The sequence below is a fragment of the Sceloporus occidentalis genome, unplaced genomic scaffold, assembly GCF_023333645.1.
Source record: "Sceloporus occidentalis isolate IW3139 unplaced genomic scaffold, rSceOcc1.0.p SCAF_6, whole genome shotgun sequence".
Taxonomy (NCBI): domain Eukaryota; kingdom Metazoa; phylum Chordata; class Lepidosauria; order Squamata; family Phrynosomatidae; genus Sceloporus; species Sceloporus occidentalis.
In genome coordinates, this window is record NW_028316986.1 from 53,081,068 (window position 1) to 53,099,988 (window position 18,921).

Here is an 18,921-nt window from a genome sequence, read left to right on the forward strand (position 1 = left end):
GTGAATAATCAAATCCGTAAAAGTCAAAGCTGTGAATGTAGAAGGCTGCACGTATGTGGAACATGATAATTTTATGCCATGTCAACTTCTATACATAGGCTGGAATTCTGTATTAGCTTATACGTAGGCAAATTACCATGTGGACTACAATAACTCAAACTGGCAAACTGACTGCTGCCAAAGGCATAAAGTTTCCAACTTGTGCATCAGCATGAGCACATATACACATTCTTACACACATGTAAATCCACTTACAAACATGTACTCAGTGCACAAGCCACAATTTTGATATATCTCTATTTATTATTTCACATATATTGCAAATTGGGCTGAAGAGGCAGCCCTGCTGTTTGAGTTGAAGTGGTTTATCATTGGAACCATATTCTGCAGGAATTCGAAAGCAGCAGGAGGATGAGGCCCTTTAATCAAGCAATAAGGCCACTCTGCCAACTGGATGCAGGCATAAGGCATGAAGGAGTCAGGACTGGCATTGCCTAGGGAAATATTGCACTGCACCAGCAGTGGAGGGGCTGTGAAGAAAGAAATGTAACCAGGAGCTGGAATGTCCTTATGGAAGACAAGGGGGCACACAAGAGGGCAAGTATGTGAGACAGTACAACATGATCTGATTCACTACTTTCCTTCTGTAATTTCGATCTTGCTACATCTAGTCTAACAATTTCCTATCAATCTATCATCCCAAACCAAAGCTTAAAAAATTACTTCTTAGACTACAAGTCCCCAAATCAACATGGCCACAAGTCATGCTACTTGGGAGGATTCAGGGAGTTTTGTTACCAAAGGTTCTGTCATGAAAAGTTCTGTAATGAATTATAGTTGGCTTGCATCTACTGCTTACACGACTCCAGCTCTCCTTAATCAGATGAGGGATGGCATTTTGGTGATCCTGCAGAAGCCTCATATTGGGAATGGCTACTTGGCATCTTTTCTCCTCTTGGGAGTTTAAAATATTTTAAAATTTCCTTTTCAAGAATTTTAAACATTCTTATGGGATAACCAAACCTGGGAATGCACTGGCAGTGTTTAGAGAAGATGGCAGCGGAGGGATGGCGAAACACAATTTCAACTAAGAGGAAAATCCCAGCACTCTTCATGCCAGTTTCCTGCTGTCAGAAGTACTCTGCACTGAGACCTGAATGCCCACTTTCATGTCCACATTCTTCCTCTTACTGACTTAAACTTCCACCTTGCTCTGTCATGCCTTTGAAAACTGCCAGATCCACATTTTATTACATCTGAATCATTTTGTCTGGCACACAAATAAAATGACAGAGCTGAAACTGTGGACTTTTAATAGCCTGTCAAATGCCAGGCATGACTGGTAAAAGCAAAAAGGGCAATTGCAATTTCCATATATAGGATAGTAACTGAAAATGTTTACTCTTTCCCCCTCTGATAGCTTGGTTTATACTTTTTTCAAACATACATCTTAAGTGTGGAATAGAGATTCCAATCCATGTCAGAGCAGCATTAAAGATTGGCAAATCTTCTTGATAGTTGCTGTTCTGTTAGTTACTCCAAAATATAACACTTAGAAGGACATGGTTCAAAGATAAATCCAATCCTGCACCAATTATCTGCAGGTGAAAATCAGCTGCTTGCAACTGCTGCTTAGGTGGGAATTCTACTGTGATTCTGAAGCTTCTGAGGGACAGAGAAGCATAGTATGATAGAGTGCTTCGTGCAACAGCACTGTAGCAATTCAGCATTAAGGAATAATTTGTGAGTAATACTCTCCCCTATTTTTGCTTCTCTAGAAGAGATCTCTAGAGTGGAAAAACTAAAAGCAGAAAAAGGATTGAGCCAAAGCCAAAGAGGAAGTTGTAGGCAAGGCTAGGAGTAATATACTGAAGGGGACTCTGTCCTTTGGTTGCACTAGCCTGATTACTCAGAATGCTTGCATATTGCTTGTAGTGGTCATATTCATGCTTGCAGCTCCAACAAAGCTGCAGTATTAGTTACTCCCAGCTTATTTTCTGAGCTGTATGGGAAAGTGTTGGGAGACAAGGAAAAAAAGATTCAAAACCAGCAGGCTTCATTTTTAACCCTTAGGAGATGCTAGATATTTCCAGGAAAGGTTTTCATTGTGTATGATAGTTTGTATGTCTTTCCAGCCATTTCTGTTTTTAGTCTTAGTTCCCTCAGCTAAAATCCACTGAGGAAAGAATGCCCAGTGTTTTCTGACTGATGAAGGAAAGAGCCCTCCATATTGAAGCAGACATCGTCATTTAGCATATGTACTACACAAAGCCAAGGACATGTTTGTGGCAACCTGCAGGGTCCTACTAGAAGTTCTAAAAATTTGGCTATGTTTTTTAATTAGAGGGGTAAAAATGAAACTTAAAGACTCAAGTGTCAGGAAATCAGTTGTGATGCTTTGATTTTTTTGAAGTCTGTTCCAAAAAGAATTTGTTGTTAATCACAGCCAGTCTCATCCGTTATAGATATCCAAGGACAGATGAAGCCACCTGCAGCATTTTTTTGTGTGAGAGGCCACTGAGGCCACTAATATGAAGCAAATTGCTTCCCTTCTTTCTAGTTGAGGTTTTTCATAAATCTGGTAGGATGACTTGTTTTCACTCTGTAGTTGAATCTTGCACTTACCGGTTCCAAGAATAACCTTGCCTGCTTTATGTAGAGGGCACAGAACTCCTGATGCATAGCACTTAGTTTTGGGACCAGGACCATTATCTCAGCGTCCTGGAATCTGGGATTTTCTGCAAGTGCTTCTTCATGCCTTTTGCTTGGAAGAGGCTATTGTTTTCGAACCAATAATTCTTATGCATTACCTGATATTTTGTATTTTTGTAAGGGAAAATGCTCTATGCAAGGAGAATAGTTGCAATAATTCTGAAAAAACGAGCTCCTTTATGATCTCAGCAAAAGACTTTACCACTTGGGGTGGGGGTATTCATTTACGTAAGACTACAGAGTTGAATTAAGGGCTCAGATCCCTTTTCCCATTGCCACTAAATTTACCAGTGAAAAGCAAAGATGAAGGGTGTAGAAAGATCCCAAGAGACAGCTGGTGATTTTCTTGCAAGACCAGATTCAGTAAAAGCTGCAAGTGGCGTAAAAAGGCCAACCTTTTAGGGGAAGCAACAGGCAACTCTGAAGGCATCCCCTCCTGATAAGTACAGCTACATTAAAGCCAGCATACACTCATGCCCCTCTCTTGCTTGCCCCAGCAAATCTAGTGACGTCAGGGGGTACACTCACAGTAGGAAAGAGCTGCCTCCTCTCTGCCCTGATTTCTACAGAGATATTGATCCCCAGCAAGTAATATGTGTGAGAGAAAGGGTGCTTAAATCATGGGACACTACTGTGTCAGTGGTCAAGGGAAGAGGAGGAATCAGGCATCTTGCTCAGCAGTGGATTAATGAAAAAGGAGATGGGTAGGGCCATCCTGTGTCAGCCTGATGTGGAGGCACTTGGGGCGGCCCAGTCCAACAGGGTCACTGCAGCAAGAAGTTTCACCTCTGCTTTAGCCGCACATTGTGAATGTCAGCCACTGCGAAGGAAAAAAAGCAACAGTAAATTCAGTGTGAAGTCAAAGGTTTTCATGGCTGGCATTCATAGGGCCCATTCAGACTACCTTTTAACCTGGAGGAGAAATCGATTCTTCCACGTGAAGTACATATTGGGCCCGATTCTGTCACAATCCATTTTGAGGCATGCACAAGCAAATGCCCCTTAGCGCAGGGTATCCAGATTCGGGGTAAAATCCGTCTTTTCTGAAAAAACCTGGGTTCTGCGAAATAAGAACTTGCCCCCGATCATGATCGGGGCAAATTCAGGGAGGGTTTAAGGTCAGAGGGTGGGTAGAGGGCAGAGCATTCCCTCCCCTCATAGGAGAAGGAGGAGGAGGAGGAGGAGGGGGAAAGAGCCTGGATGTCAAAAGGGGAATCTGACAGGAGACAAAGGGTGAGAGGAGGCTAAAAGGGGAAATCAGGGTGACTGATGGAGGCTGCAAAGGGAGGGCGGGGGGGGGGGGGCTGGAGAAAGTGATGGCGAAGGAGGAGGATGAAGAATCCGCAGGAAGAAGGGAGCCATGGAGGGCATTCTATAATGGAGCAGGAGGAGGAGGATGAAGGAGCCAGGGCAGCTCAGAGGAGGGGAGGGTCGGAAGGAAAGAGGAGGAGGAGGATTGCCAAGGGAAATTGGGCTGTGGGGCCAAGCCGGAGGAGGGATGTAGGGAAATCAGGCTGCAGAAGGAGCCTATTTTATTTTTGACAATCTATGCGCATGATTTTTTGGGTGACATGTCTGTGTGCTTGCTTGTGCTACTTTCATTTCCTCTTGCTCCTGGATTATTATTATTATTATTATTATTATTATTATTATTATTATTTGTGTTATATGTGGATGCTACAGTCAGAATGCCTGTGCTGCATTTCCCTTTTATTCCCAATTGATTCCATGGGTCTACTTTAGTTGGAACTGACAGGTCACTCTCTCTCAGCCTCAGTGGAAGGCAATGGCAAACCTCCTCTGAAGAGAATGTAAGCAGGAGGAAAAGGGTCAGTTCAGTTCAGGTCAAAGGCAGGGCACGAACGGAGCTCCCATCAAGCACCTCCCCCCCTTTTTATTTTTTAAAATTATTTTTGACAAAAAATGCACATGTTTTTCGCTTGAGGCAGATACATAGATGGATAGAACGTGGCTAGCTGCTTGTTCCCTTTCCCTTTCATTTGCTCGCTTGCAGCAAAGGGGAAATGTTGCAAAGAGCAAGACTTTTTTTCCTTTGCGAATGAATGCTACAATTCGAATGTTACAAAGTTGCCCTTCTCAATTTGGAAAATTGATACATGCTTTTGCTACTGTCTCTAAGGAATTCAGGGGTAGCCCTGAATTGCTTTTGAAAGCAAAAAACAATGCATGGCAATCACATCCTTTTCTGGCATTTCCTAGGTGAGGAATTTATTATTATTATTATTATTATTATTATTATTATTATTATTATTACATGTGCAAGAGGCATTCTGGGGTGGCAAGGAGTGGGGGGATACAGGATGCATTAGCTTGCATTTTGGGGTTGAAAATGGGGCCAAGGGCAGATCATAACCTGCACTGACCCAAATGCCCACAACACACACACACAAGAGGTTTTTAAATCTGACAAAATGTGCGCATTTTGGTGCATTTTGTGCCTCTTTAAAAAAAAGGAGGGGGGGAAGCATACTTCCGATGCCCCAATGAGTGCTGCAAACGTCACCTATGATGATCGCTTGATTGACAGCAGATGCCTTCATGTTAAACCCGATTTCTCTAAGAGGGCATTCAGGTTAAAATGCCCCTGATTTGTAGTGAGCACTTGCTTACGGAGAGATTCGGGAGGGGGCCCCCTGAATCTGCCCAGTTCCTTCCAGAGCAAAACCACCAGTGGGCATGGGGCCATAGTTTTTTGTGGGTTTTTCAGGCTATGTGGCCATGATCTAGAAGAGTTTTTTCCTGACGTTTTGCCAGCATTCTCCGAAGATGCCAGACATAGATGCTGGCGAAATGTCAGGAAGAAACTCTTCTAGAATATGGCCACATAGCCCGAAAACCCCACAAAACCCAGTAAATTCAGTCATAGAAGCCCAGAACAACTAACGTGTATAATCTGTTTTACGCAGTGTGGCCAAGGATTGATGTTGTGAAGCTACCACAAATTGCCACACTTTGAGTTGAAGAACACTGTTCAAATTGTGGAGCAAATCACAAAGGATACAGTTTTTCTTTTGTTTACTTTCAAGAAAGTGTTAAAAGTGGTTTGAGAGAAACTATCGGTCAAGGTACACATGCATCCAGGGCTGGATTATCAATTTGTACAATTACTCCAGGTTGCTGGCTGGCTATGGGTCAACCGTAGACGGGAAAATCCAGGTTAAGCCTGCTTCTTCTTCTTCCCCAGTAAATCCCTGTATCTCTCCTGACATTTCATTCCTCATCCACATTCTGTTCTACTTCAGTAAATAAAAATAAATAAATAAATAAAATGTTGCATTCTAGCTTATTATTCATTCTTTCTTTTGTTTTGTTTTTGTTACTCTAGTCCTAGAGTAGATCACACACACAGACAGAGGAAAACTGCTGCTTCATGACCCCAACCACCTTAATCCAGACTTGCATACACCTCCATTAAGATGATTAATTATATATTAAATGGTGGGACCAGTTGCACAGCCTTTTCACTGTACCAGCCAGCATTCTGTTAGTGACTTATGCATGAGTAGGTCCCTTTTGGGATGAGGTGTAGAGGACAAGTCACTTGGGCCTTATTCTGTGTCCAGAAATCTTCCACCAGTCAGCAGTTGTCAAGTCCCAGAAAGGACCCCCTGCTGCTTTTGCTTACCAATGGGAGAAAAGGTATTTCAGACCATGACCCCTTCTTTGGAGGTTTTTAAACAGAGGCTGAATAGCCATCTGTCGGGCTACTCTGACTGTGAATTCCTGCATGGCAGGGGATTGGACTGGATGGCCCTTGTGGTCTCTTCCAACTCTATGATTCTATGAACATCTGGCTGATCTGACCTCCTGGGGGAAGGAAAAGACAGGTGCACTCCATCTGAGAGCACAAACTCATTCCTCCAAATGAGATGAGCTACTTCTCCATGATCTGTTTATCTTCTGCAAAATCTTCTCTTTGTTCACTGCAGGAAGTGGAATACAGAACTAGAGATGGCTTTTGTTTGATCCAGTAGGTCACTTTTTATTAAAACTACTCACCCTTTCTAAGGTGAGGTGCTGATATTCCTGTCACTTTATCCTCTTCTTTCTAGAACAGTGATTCTCAAACTCTAGTCCTCCAAGTGTTTAGGACTTCAGCTCCTAAACACCTCAGCCAACTTGGTCAATAGTCTGGGATTTTGGGAACTGAAGTCTAAAACAGCTGGAAGGCCAGAGTTTGGGAATCACTGTTTTAGAACTAAGTACTTGGTGCATCTGCGTATTTGTGTAATCCCGGCCATGATTCTGCCCACGGCTATTGTGTTATTCTATTATTGTAATATAACTGGGTTGATTTTAACGTTTGAAATTTTAATCTTAGAATGGTTTAATTCTTTTTTAAGGGTGTGTGTCTCTGTATATATTCGTATTATTATTATTATCTGTATTATATCTGTAGGATTTTAACTATTGGAAGCCTCTTTGATTGTTTCTTACAAATAAGCGGAATAGAAATAAAAGGGTTTTTTTTTAAGTAAATACCTGTCAGTTGAACTATCTGCTGCTGAAAAGCCACTGGATCTTCCACTTTTGGTTTAATTCAAGGACAGGAAATGTGTAGACCTCTAGATGTTGTTTGACTGCAGCTCCCATAATCCCTCTCCTTTAGCTATGCTAGCTATCTACAGCATAAAAGAACTGAAGTTCAACAATATCTGGAGGGCCATGTGTTTCCGCATCTCTGGTTTAATGCAAAATATTCTTCTCACAATCTATTGGTCTTCCAAAAGAATGTCTGGATACCTGTAGAACTGGGACAAGATAGTAATCCACATCCCCCCCCCCCCAAAAAAAAAAAAAAAAACAGCACAAAAAAATTGTTGTAAGAGAAGGATCTATGTCTACTGATACCTATCCATAGCATCTATAAAATAGTAGTGTCACACCCTGCCTTCCTGGAGGGAGGATCTTTAGTTCAACGCTTCTGACTCTATTTTAATTTTCTTACCTCACCAAGGTTCATCACAGCACTGCCAGTGCCTTCAGGATCCATGCTTTGGAAGAACCCTGCAAGGTTTTAAGAAAAGGAGATTCACTTAGCCATTCAAAGGATATTTATTCTACCCTTTCCCATAAATTTTGTTCATATGGCAGGTTACACATTAAATACTGAGCCATGTACAGACATTCTAATTGACATCTAAAACCTTAGCAAAGTAGTCAGGTTTACAAATATATCTGAAGGAAATTTCATGGATCAATCAAGAAATGGACCAATCACTTCATGGCAGAAATGGTCTATATTTGGCAGTCTCCCACCTCACCTCCAAAAGGTAGTAGCATTCGAAGCAGGGTCTCAGCCAAGAAGCTGAATTATAAAGCACTGAAGTGAACTTAATTATGAGTGGTTGGCATGAGAACAGTATTTCCAAATAAATTTCAGTTTCCTTCAAGCTGATATTCTTGGTGCATATTACATAGCGTGCAGCCTACACTACAGACACTGACAGATTTCTGTCTTGTTTTACTGGTAAACTCAGCATGGCTTCTGTTCCAGTGGTGGACAGAGAAGATCTCCTATGTTTTATCCAAGGGATATTATTCCTTTAAAACCTGGAGCATCTCTCCTATTAATATACAATTTTACAGCAATTGTTACACAGAAATATATCACAGTGAGCCCTTGGCTTATGCGGGGGATCCGTTCTGGACCCCCTCTGTGTAAGCCCAAAAACGCGTATGCTCACTTTGAATGGAACGTGCCATCCCTTGTGCCCCGCGCGCTCCCGCATGGCTCTCTACAGGTTTGAGCGTGTGCTCAAACCCGCATATGACGCGGGTGCTCTGTACCTATATTTTCTTTTCTGGAGTAACAAGTGCAAACCCCAGTTATTTTTTGAATCAAGGCAATGAGACCCCACAAAAGTTCCCCTCCTGATGGGAATGGTGATGGTGCACAAGCTAAAGTTTTCTTCCTTGAAAAAACAAAACAAAACAAAACCAACCCATGTGTGTCCTACACGTTTTTTCACCATTGTAATGGCACTCTGGGAAGCAGCAGAACAGGTTTTGAGTGTGTGACTCTACAGTTATTCCCTTAAAGAGTAATCTTGCACAAACTGTAATAATATACATCAAGGACAGCACCCCCAGAGTTGTTTTTATTTTTATAACCCTGAATGCTCTCTAGGAGATTTGAGGGCAATTTCATCATGTTTCCCACTGCAGGGCAGGGCTCCCAATAGGAATGTTAAGCTTAGACTCAAGTAGCAGCTTGCCAAACATCAGCTGTTTCCATGCTTTTTATCTTGTCCCAAAATCGTATGATTCAATTTGATGGATATCCCCTGATTATGAAATTGATCTATACCTGCATAATAGCTTATACAAGAACTTATCCAAACCATTTTACACAAATACACTATCATGTGCCAGCTGTGATCAGTCTGAGACATATAGGAATGTGTACATCAGGTCTGAGCAACAGTGTGGTGTAGTGGTTTGAGTGTTGGACAAGAATGTTAGGAAACCAGGATTAGTATTGCGACTTAGCCATGGAAACCCACTGGGTGACTGTTGGCGAGTGACACATTGCCAAGAAGGCAATGTCAAATCTTTTCTGAATAAATCTTGCCAAGAAAACCCCAGGTCAGTGTTGCCATACATTGGAGTTGACTGGAAAGCACATAACAACAACAGCAGGTTTACATGTGTATCCTTACATGCTGCTGAATTAATTGCTCCTACAGAAGGCTGCCTTTCTCATAACTCAACAATGGAGGAACTTACTGAACATGGTCTCCAGCTTGACTAGGCAGCAAACAAAGTTATCAAAATCCACACCCAATGAGTCATCAGCATATCGGGCCACCACCACTTGGTGCAACTTGTTGTCCAGCTTGAATCCTAAAACAGATAGACATGAATGTTAAGTCTACTAGGAGTCTAAGCCAGGAACACAGAACTGGAGGCTTCTTCCTAAACAAAATCCTCAACAACAACAACAACAACAACAAGCTGAAGAAAGAACGTAATTCAATAGTTCCAGGGGGGGAAAAGTGTGTGGAGGAGGAACACGTGAAACAAGGACCAAAAGAAGAGATCTTGTAGCACCATCGAGACTACCTGAGAGAAAGAAAGAAACCGGTAACATAAGCTACAGTCAGCCCTCCTTATCCATGGATTTTTTTATCCATGGATTCAAGAATACATGGCTTGAAAATATTCCAAAAAAGTATAAATTCCCAATAGCAAACCTTGATTTTCCATTTTATATATGGGACACCATTTTGCTCTGCCATTATATTTAATGGGACTTGAGCATCCACAGATTTTGTTATCCACAGGGGATCCTGGAACCAAATTACAGTGGGTAACAAGGTCCCACTGTTCTTCCTCAGATGTTACAAACATCTTTCTTTTCCCCTGTTAGTCTTGGGGGAATAAAGACCCTGCCTCTTAACTGAGTGGAGTGGAAAGCAAATGCAGTAACTGGAGCACTAAATAATGCCAAGTTGGGAGAGGAAGTATGTTTTCTATGCAGAATATGAACATAGGTAAAGGTAAAGATTTTCTCTTGACAAGATTTAGTTGTGTCTGACTGTAGAGGGCTGGCTCATCCACTACTAATCCAAGGGAGCCAGCACTGTCCAAGATGATCCTATTGGTCAGGTGGCTAGCATGACTCCATAGAATGCTATTATCGTCTCATTAAAGTTGTACCTATTTATCTACTTGCATTTCCACATGCTTCTGAATTGCTAGGTTGGCAGCAGCTGGGACTAGTGACAGAAGCTCACTTCATCACGCAGTGCTTGGGCCTCGAACCACCAACCTGCCAATCTTGCAATAATCAGAATCAGCATCTTAACCACCCAGCCACCACATCTCCATGTATATGTGTCGTATGTATGTAAATATATGTGTGTGTGTGTGTGTATACATACACATAGGTTTTTTTGCTCCTCCTGTTTCTAGACTTTATAGTACATTTGGATGTGTTTTTCATGTGCATAAACATGTTTAATCATGTACATTTTTTTGAAAAAGGGTGTACACACACACACACAGACATCTGAGGAATTTCTTCAAGCTCAAAGATGTTTGGGTAATGGTGATGGAAGTGGTACCAGAGGCTGAAAGTGATTATGCTTTCTTACAGCCACTTTGGAGTTGGGGGAACAAAGGAGGTTAGCAACTTCTATCTCTCTCAGATACAGGAATCTGTTGGATTTTCATTTCCCTACACAAAAAATTAAATTAAATTTAAAAACCAGTTCTTCCAAGACTAGCAATGGGATGAAGTGCATCTTGCCTTGGAAATGCATCCAAGGCCTGTGAAACATTTCAGAGGGAAAAAATGTTAACAAAAACATGACTGGGTTTGAAAAATGCACATAATTAAACATGTTTACGCACATGAAAAACTCATCCAAATGTACTGTATATACTCATGTATAAGTCTAGAAATTTTAGGCAAAAAAATTGACTCAAACATTTGGGTCAACTTATCTATTGGTCAATGTAAATACAGTACTTTAACTCTTATTAAAAAAAGGAACCACCCGCTTCTCTGAGTAGAGTGGCAAAAGGCAAGAGCTTAGCTCGTCCTAAGAGAACCTAAAAGAAGCACCAACCCCCTCTACTCTCTCATCCATCTAGGCTTTAGGGTAAGCACAAACAGTTATGCCTGCCAGAATTTTGTAAGTTCTTTGGTATCATTTTCCTTTGCTTCATCCTTTAGATCCTTTGTTACATGTCCCTCAGTTTTACCCGTGACTTATCCATTGGTCATATCAAAATCCATAATTTTGCCCCCTCAAATCTGCCCTCAACCTATGCATGAGGTCAACTTATAGTTGAGTATATATTTTAGTCTCTTTGCATTAATGCAGAAGGGGGAAGAAAAAAACATACCTGATAACTGAATTGGGAAGAGAATGCTGAAACTGATAGATCCCTATTCCTATGATATTACTGGCTGTGCCTTCTGAGGTTCTGAAAGTATTAACCCTACTGATAAACTAGACCATGTTCTCACTCCTCAATGTGGAACAGAACATACGGCATTACACAAGGTATGTTTGGATTCAAAATCTGTACACAGCACAGTCAATGTATCATCTACTTCAGCTCATAAACACTCCCAACAATGTAGCATTTTTATAACTTCCCCTTCAAAACGTACCAGCTGTTTCCAATGCCAGACGCATCTCATAGGAACTCATGGTGCCCGACTTATCCAGATCATGCTGACGAAATATGTTCTGTCATGACAAAGAAAAAAATGCTGACACTCTAATTCTTTCTCCCATTGTCCTTTGTGTACTCTCCCTCTCTCCCCCCTCTCTTGAATTGTATCAGTTGTGTCACTCACCCATGCCTCTCTCCCTTCCTTACCAGCCAACTCCTGACCTTGTTCCACAAGATCTGAAACTCCACAAGCCCCAAACGAGCACTGCCATCTTTCTAAAGATGAGAAGAGTCACGGAAAAAAACAAAACAAAAATGGAACAGAAAAAAGCTTACAATTCCTACATCTGAGGAAAAGATAATGGAACAGATGAGGTAGGCAGGACCTCCAGCTTCCTAATAACCACTGAAGGATAGAGAGGAAGTATGCAAAGTCCAAAAAGTAGTATTGGCTGGGATACAGGTTTATCATTAATTTCGAGTATATATCCTGCTCTTCTGCCACAAATTTCTTCAAGCTCAAAGATGTTTGGGTAATGGTGATGGAAGTGGCACCAGAAGCTAAAAGTGATAATGCTTTCTCACAGCCACTTACAAACTGTTTGGCTTACAAACTGTTAATTGGACAGGTCAATTCCATCCACCCTTCCATCCCAGAACCACTACGTAGGATACAAAAGACTTTGAGCAATCACTACATCTGTGTGCATGTCACATCAGAATGACTGCATTATGTAATGGATAGGCATTTGAGCTGCAACTCCCATAATCCCTCACAATTGCCTATATGCTGGATAGCACTGTTGGAAGTTGTAGGCCAAAAACATTTTTGTGCATTTCAGATGATGTTTTTCTTGTTTTAAACTGTATTTTTTGAGTGATGCATTGTTTTATTGCATGTAATCTAGATGTAACTGCTGTTTTAAGGTTGTAATCCTGCCTTGATCCATTGGGAGAGGCAGGAAATATAAATAAAATTTATCATCATCATCATCATCATCATCATCTGGAGGGCCATAACAATTATCCTACATCCATGCTATATATGGAACCTATGGCAAACGTGCCAGAGACGGCACACAACACCATTTCCCCTCGGCACACAGCAGGGAGAGAAGGAAGAAGAGGTAGAAGAGGAATGTGCCTGTTCCCCCTCCTTCCCGACTCTCCCTCTCTGGAGACAGCTGGAGGTCGGGAATGGCACGGAGGGGAGGAGGAGGCTCGCAGCTATTCCTCCCCCTCCCCCCCCCCCCAGGCCTTTAGCTGTCTCTGGAAAAGAAGTCCTGCTCCAGAAGGCAGAAGACCTTTTAGTTTGGGCACTTGGCCCCTAAAAGGTTTGCCATCACTGCTGTATATATAATAAAGTGAAATAGAGTTGCGCAGAATGAATGACTGATTGCTTCAACTAACTCCCCATGACCAGCAAAGGCTTGTTAACAAGGCTACTTAGAATCCAGTGCTATCTGTGCCTATCTGAATGAAAGCACTGAAGTGTTTCACATCACAATAATCAGACAACTAGCTTCAATTAATGGTTTTAGTCTGTTCTCTCACACACTGCTTTCTGTTCCCAAATGATCCATTCTGATCTTGTTGTGCTGATGCAGTGTTCCTTTAGAAAGATAAAGCATAAAACATGTAGCAGGTAGCATATTTGCTTAACTGGGCTTTGCTCTCACTTCTAGATCCCATTCTTTACATCCATTCTCTGCCCAATTTGTTTGTGCCTTCCTTAGACAGACACATGATAGTCCACTAGCTAAAATACCAAAATGGTCGTAAGTACAATGGGAAATTGTACTGGGAAATAGTATGGTTTCAGAATAGAATCGTTCTTCTTCACATACACACACACACACACACACGAGACACACTGGCATTAGTAAGAAATGCAAAATATTTTTCTGAGTAGAGGTTGAGGGATGAGCCAATATGGACTGGTTCCAACAATAGCTTAATAATTTGAACGTTCAACAGGTTTCTAACCAGTTTAGGCAGGGCCCGCGGGCCACATGCAGCCCGCCAAGGCTAGCGGACCGGCCCGTGCCCGGTGCTGCCGCCGCCGCGGCAATCGGCAGCAGCACCAGGCCCTTGGGGGGGCGCCAGCCTCCTCCCTCTCGCGCGAGCAGCGGCTCGCGTGAGAGGCCAAAGGCGCCGCTCGCTCGCGCAAGAGGCCAAAGGTCTCTCGCGCAAGCGGGCGGGGCCTTTGGGGGGGCCGCTGGCCTCTTCACTCTCACGCGAGCCACTGCTCGTGTGAGAGGCCGAAGGCACCGGTCGCTCGCGCGAGAGGCCAAAGGTCTCGTGCGCGAGCGGGCAGGACCTTTGGGGGGGCCGCCGGCCTCCTCCCTGTCGCGCAAGCGGCCGCTCGCACGAGAGCCCGAAGGCGCCGCTCGCTCGCGGGAGAGGCCAAAGGTCTCTCACGCTCGCGGGTGGGGCCTTTGGGGAGCCGCTGGCCTCCTCCTTCCTGGACCTCTGCCTCCAGCAGGTGAGGGAAGGGAGGATAGGAAGGAAGGAAGGAGAGAGAGTGGAAGGGAGAGAAAGAAAGGGAGAAAGATAGGGAAAGAAGAAGAGATGGAAGGAAGGAAGGAGAGTGGAAAGGAGGGAAGGAAAGAAAGAGGTGTGGAGGGAGAGATGGGGAGAAGGGAGAATGCGAATGAGAAAGGAAGGGTGGGAGGAAAAGGAAGAGAGAGACGGATGGAAGGAAAGAAAGGAAGGAAGAGAGGTGGAGGGAGGGAGGGAAAGGGGAGAATGAGAAAGGGAGGGGGAAGGAAAAGGAAGAGAGAGATGGGTGGAAAGAAGGAAAGAGATGAAAAGAAGGAGAGAGAGTGGAAGGGATGGAAAGAAAGAAAGAAAGAAAGAAAGAAAGAAAGAAAGAAAGAGCTGTGTGGAGGTAGAGATGAAGAGAAGAGAGCCAGGAAGAAAGAAGAAAGGAAGGGGGAAATGAAGGCGAGAGGGATTGAAAGATGTGTGGAGGGAGAGATGGGGGAGGGAGGGAGGAAGACAGACATGAGGGAAAGGGGGATGTGAAGGGAGACATAGGGAAGGAAGGAAGGAGAAAGAGAAGGGGAGGTGGGAAGGAAGAAGGGATGGACCTCTGCCTCCAGCAGGAAGGGAAAGAAGGAAGGAAGGAAAGAGGTGTGGAGAGAGAGATGGGGGGAAGGGAAGGGAGCTAGGAAGACAGGAGGGAAGGAAGAAGGAAAGAGGAAGAGAAAGGGAGAGGGAAATAAAGGAAGAGGTGGAATGGAGGGAAGGAAGAAAGGGGAAATAAAGGAAAGGGAGGAAGAAAGATGAATGGACGGAAAGAAAGAGTAAAAGGGAGAGTGAGAGAGGGGGAATAAAGGAAATGGAGGAAGAAAGGCATGGAAGGGTAGTAAGAAGGTGAAAGGGAAATAGAAAGGGAAGAATAAGGAAAAGAGAGGAAGAGAGAGATGGATGGAAGGAAAAAGAGTGGGAGTGAGGGAAGGAAGTGGGAGAATGAGAAAAGGAGATGGAAGAAGGAAAAGGGAGGAAGAAAAGAGAATGAATGTGAGATGGGGTGTGGCAGGTCTGGCAAAGAGGGCCAGGCCTCTAGTGCTGGTGCCCGCCGTTGGCTTTTTTGCGGGCCCCTGACAGGGCCTGGGGCCTGTCAGGGGCCCGGAAAGAGGGCGAGGCCTCCAGCGCTGGCCCCGCCCCAGTGTGTGGCACCGCCCCCGGAGGGTGGAAGATCCACCCCCCGGCTTCGGCCCCCCAGTTGTCTGAGGGACAGAAACCCGGCCCCCGGCTCAGAAAGGTTGCCTACCCCTGAGTTTAGGTGTTGGGATAAACTACACACAGTGAGACTGCACGATAGCACACAACTGGCAAATAATGTTCTACAACTGAGTGGTTATCTCATAGAGTTCCCACTCTGCTTTATAAATAATGAGCAAAAGCACGTCAAAACATTGCAGTGCCATTTAAGCTATGAGACTTAAGGAAAGACAACTGTCATCTCTTGCAAGGCTACTTGTTCTGGAAATCCTATCTTTGGATCAGATTTGTATTTCCTTGGCTTTCTTTAGAGCAGGAAAATCCTTGTCAATTCCTCCTGAACTTATCCACATCAAGAAAGGATACATCCATCAGGTTGACCATGTTGCGGCAAGAATCTAAGCTGAACCCATCTGTCTTCAGATCTTTGTCTGGCATAAGGGGAAACAAGGAACAAGGATAATTATGAAGCTGTTTTCAAAATGACACACTGTTGGGGTATGTGCATGGAGAAGAAGGTGCAGAAGCTGTAATCATTATACACTATAGATCAGAGGACTAAATATGAAACACTTACGTCTTGCAATGACTCTGTTTAGGATTGTTCTGAGTTCAAAGACACTGATTTCCATGTCCTGGAGGAACAGACAGCAGATCATGTCATTTCTGGTTGGTAATATGTATTGAGAATTTCACCGTCTTCCAAAAGCAGTTCTGTCGTTCCATAGCAGGACAATGTTCATGGTGACAGGAGGGGTGGGTTGATGACTTATACTCCAACTCTACCCCCACCCCCAATTTCCTAGGTTCTAGTAGAAACCATCAGGCAAGAACCTCTCATTTTGGACAGCCTCTGAATGTCTGTTAAAGCAATTATCTGATGTGAGGAATCAGCATTTTTTCCCTCTCAAAGATCAAGAGCCTTGCTTTTTTCTTTCCTGGAAACTTGCCAGGGATCAGCAGCCAATGGCTTGAAGCATGGGACTAGACCATGGACCACCACATTAAGAAACACTGTATTGAAGGACAGCTCTGGATAACCTTGAAGAAAGCCATACCATGAAAATGGAAATGAAAATTTTATCTAAGAAACCGTCCATCCAGAAATCTTCATTCCAATTTGCCACCATCATCTTTGAGATGTCATGAGATCATAAATGATATAGTGTTTCCATTCTACTCTATGTATTTACTGCATTTTCCTCCAACATTCTTCCAAAGAAGTTCAACAGTATAGTGATGGTGACAAAAAAACAAGGTTGTTTCCACTGAAAACATGGTGTACAAGGAGCTTGGGCCTTCTTTTAAAGGAGAGCTGCAGAATTCCCAGAAGTTTAGCCCTTCTCTAAAACGTATGACATGTTCCCTTTGCTTTAAAGGCCATCAGTAAAATTCTGATGCTGTGTAATTTGGGTGTGTGGTGGGAACATAGTAAAAATCCACCAGCAAATTGTTGGGGGAGGTAAATTTGGACCCTGAACTAGCCAATTCTGAACTGTCCCATTCCAATTCTAGGTGAAATATACAAGTCCTCACTACTCTGCATTTTATCCGTATCAAACTATAAGGTAGAATGAGGTTAGAAGGGCCACCTCCTTGCTGTCCTTCAGGTGGCAGGTGAAGATTTTTTGTTATTCAGACAGGTGTTCAGACAAATGACTATATTGTACACTGAAACTTCTAAAACTTTTACAGTGTATGTTTTTAATTTGGTCAATTGTTTAATTTAGTTTTAATGCTGATTTTTTTGTTTTATGATTTTAGTTGTAATATTTTTAATATGTAAGTCTGCAATCTTGAGGGGAAAGGAGGGATATCAATAAAGATAATAATGATGATGATGATCATATAGGTTGAGCCTCCTTTATCTGAAATGCATGGGACCAGAGGTGTTTTGGATTTCAGATTTTTCCAGATTTTGGAACATCTGCATATACATAATAAGATATCTTGGAAATGGGACCCAATGTCTAAACTTGACATTCTTTTATGTTTCATATACACCTTATATAGAAAGCCTGAAAATAATTTTATACATACTATTTTAAATAATTTTGTGCATGAAACAAATTTTGTGTATGCTGAACCGCCAGAAAGCAAAGGTATCTCAGCTATCTATGTGGACAATTTTAAATTTTGGAGTATTATGGAATTTGGAATTCTGAACAATGGATACTCAATCTACAAGAAGGAGGAAGAGGAGGAAGAGGAGGAGGAGGCAGCATCAGAGGTTGTTGTTGAAAGAAAGTGACCTTAGGGTAGCCTGTCAGACCAGTCTTTGGTGAAGTTTATGTGCTGTATCCACTACAGCAAATTGGATCCAAAGGACTATGAGCCTGAAATGACTAAACACTTCTACATTAGCAATTGATATGTTGTATATTCACTGTATATTTTGACTATTCACTGTTTAGAACAACTGGTAGGGGAGAAATTCAGAGAATGTTGTATATCAGTACCCACCTCTCCTGCAAGCTGACGGAACATGTTCTTGAAGTTTTCATCCACATCATCCTCAGAGATTTCTTCCTAAGGAAATAAAAAACAGGAGGAGCAGATCAACTAACATTGGCCCGATTTAAACGGGCGCTATGAGGCGCCCCGTCACGTGCAAGGGGTGGCGCTTTCAAATGCCCCTCGCACGTTGACGGGGGCGTAAAAATGGTGGCGCCCTACACACATGGGCGTCACCATTTTGACGTGACGGATGCCTAGCGTCCACACGTCTTGGCGCCTTTATGATGCTGCAAGTGCGCCATTGGCGCCTTGCGGCGTCACAATGGCACCGCAAAAAGAACCCTCTTTTGCGGGTTCTTTTTGCTGTGCGAGGGAGCCGTGCGGTTTGTCCGCTGCGGCTCCCTCACGCAGCAAACTAGGGCGGCAGAAGACCGCCCTTTTAGGCGGTCAGTATCCCGCCATTGTTGAATTTATTCTAGAATCCCAGGTTTGAAATGAGATCAGCTCATAACTATATTTCATATATATCCATATCTCCTGCCTTTTCTCCAATGAACTCAGTTCAGCACAAATAGCTCTCCTCCTCCCCACTGTATCCTCGTAACAACTAAGTAAGCTGAGAGAGTCTGGCCCACAGTCAGGTAATAAGTTTACACTCTGGAATGGCCAGCTCCTGACTAACACACTATAACGCACTGGCTCTTGTGTTCGCTTCATCATTAGGTCACTTCTTTATACAATTTCCCCCTCTTTGCTTTGGCTGAATCCTTACTTTAGTTCTATTTTCTTCTCCATCCTTCACTCAAAATTGTTTTCACCAGCTAGGATTACTTAAAATAAAGCTCTTCAGGAGGAAATAAACTAGTGGCA

The 18,921-nt window shown here is 43.1% G+C and overlaps 1 protein-coding gene across 2 annotated transcripts in view; it reads right to left on the reverse strand.

Moving 5' to 3' along the window:
- Nucleotides 1-283: 283 nt before the first annotated feature.
- CAPN11 (calpain 11) overlaps nucleotides 284-18,921 on the reverse strand; it is a 53,601-nt gene continuing 34,963 nt past the window's right edge. For both annotated transcript variants that reach the window (XM_089529649.1, XM_089529648.1), the window contains 8 exons: nucleotides 18,058-18,123; nucleotides 16,172-16,229; nucleotides 15,961-16,025; nucleotides 12,073-12,141; nucleotides 11,861-11,939; nucleotides 9,463-9,579; nucleotides 7,682-7,740; nucleotides 284-3,532 (listed from right to left, as the gene is read on the reverse strand). In XM_089529649.1, coding sequence (XP_089385775.1) covers nucleotides 3,506-3,532; nucleotides 7,682-7,740; nucleotides 9,463-9,579; nucleotides 11,861-11,939; nucleotides 12,073-12,141; nucleotides 15,961-16,025; nucleotides 16,172-16,229; nucleotides 18,058-18,123 — 540 coding nt within the window. In that variant the 3' untranslated portion in view covers nucleotides 284-3,505. The remainder of the gene's footprint in view (nucleotides 3,533-7,681; nucleotides 7,741-9,462; nucleotides 9,580-11,860; nucleotides 11,940-12,072; nucleotides 12,142-15,960; nucleotides 16,026-16,171; nucleotides 16,230-18,057; nucleotides 18,124-18,921) is intronic.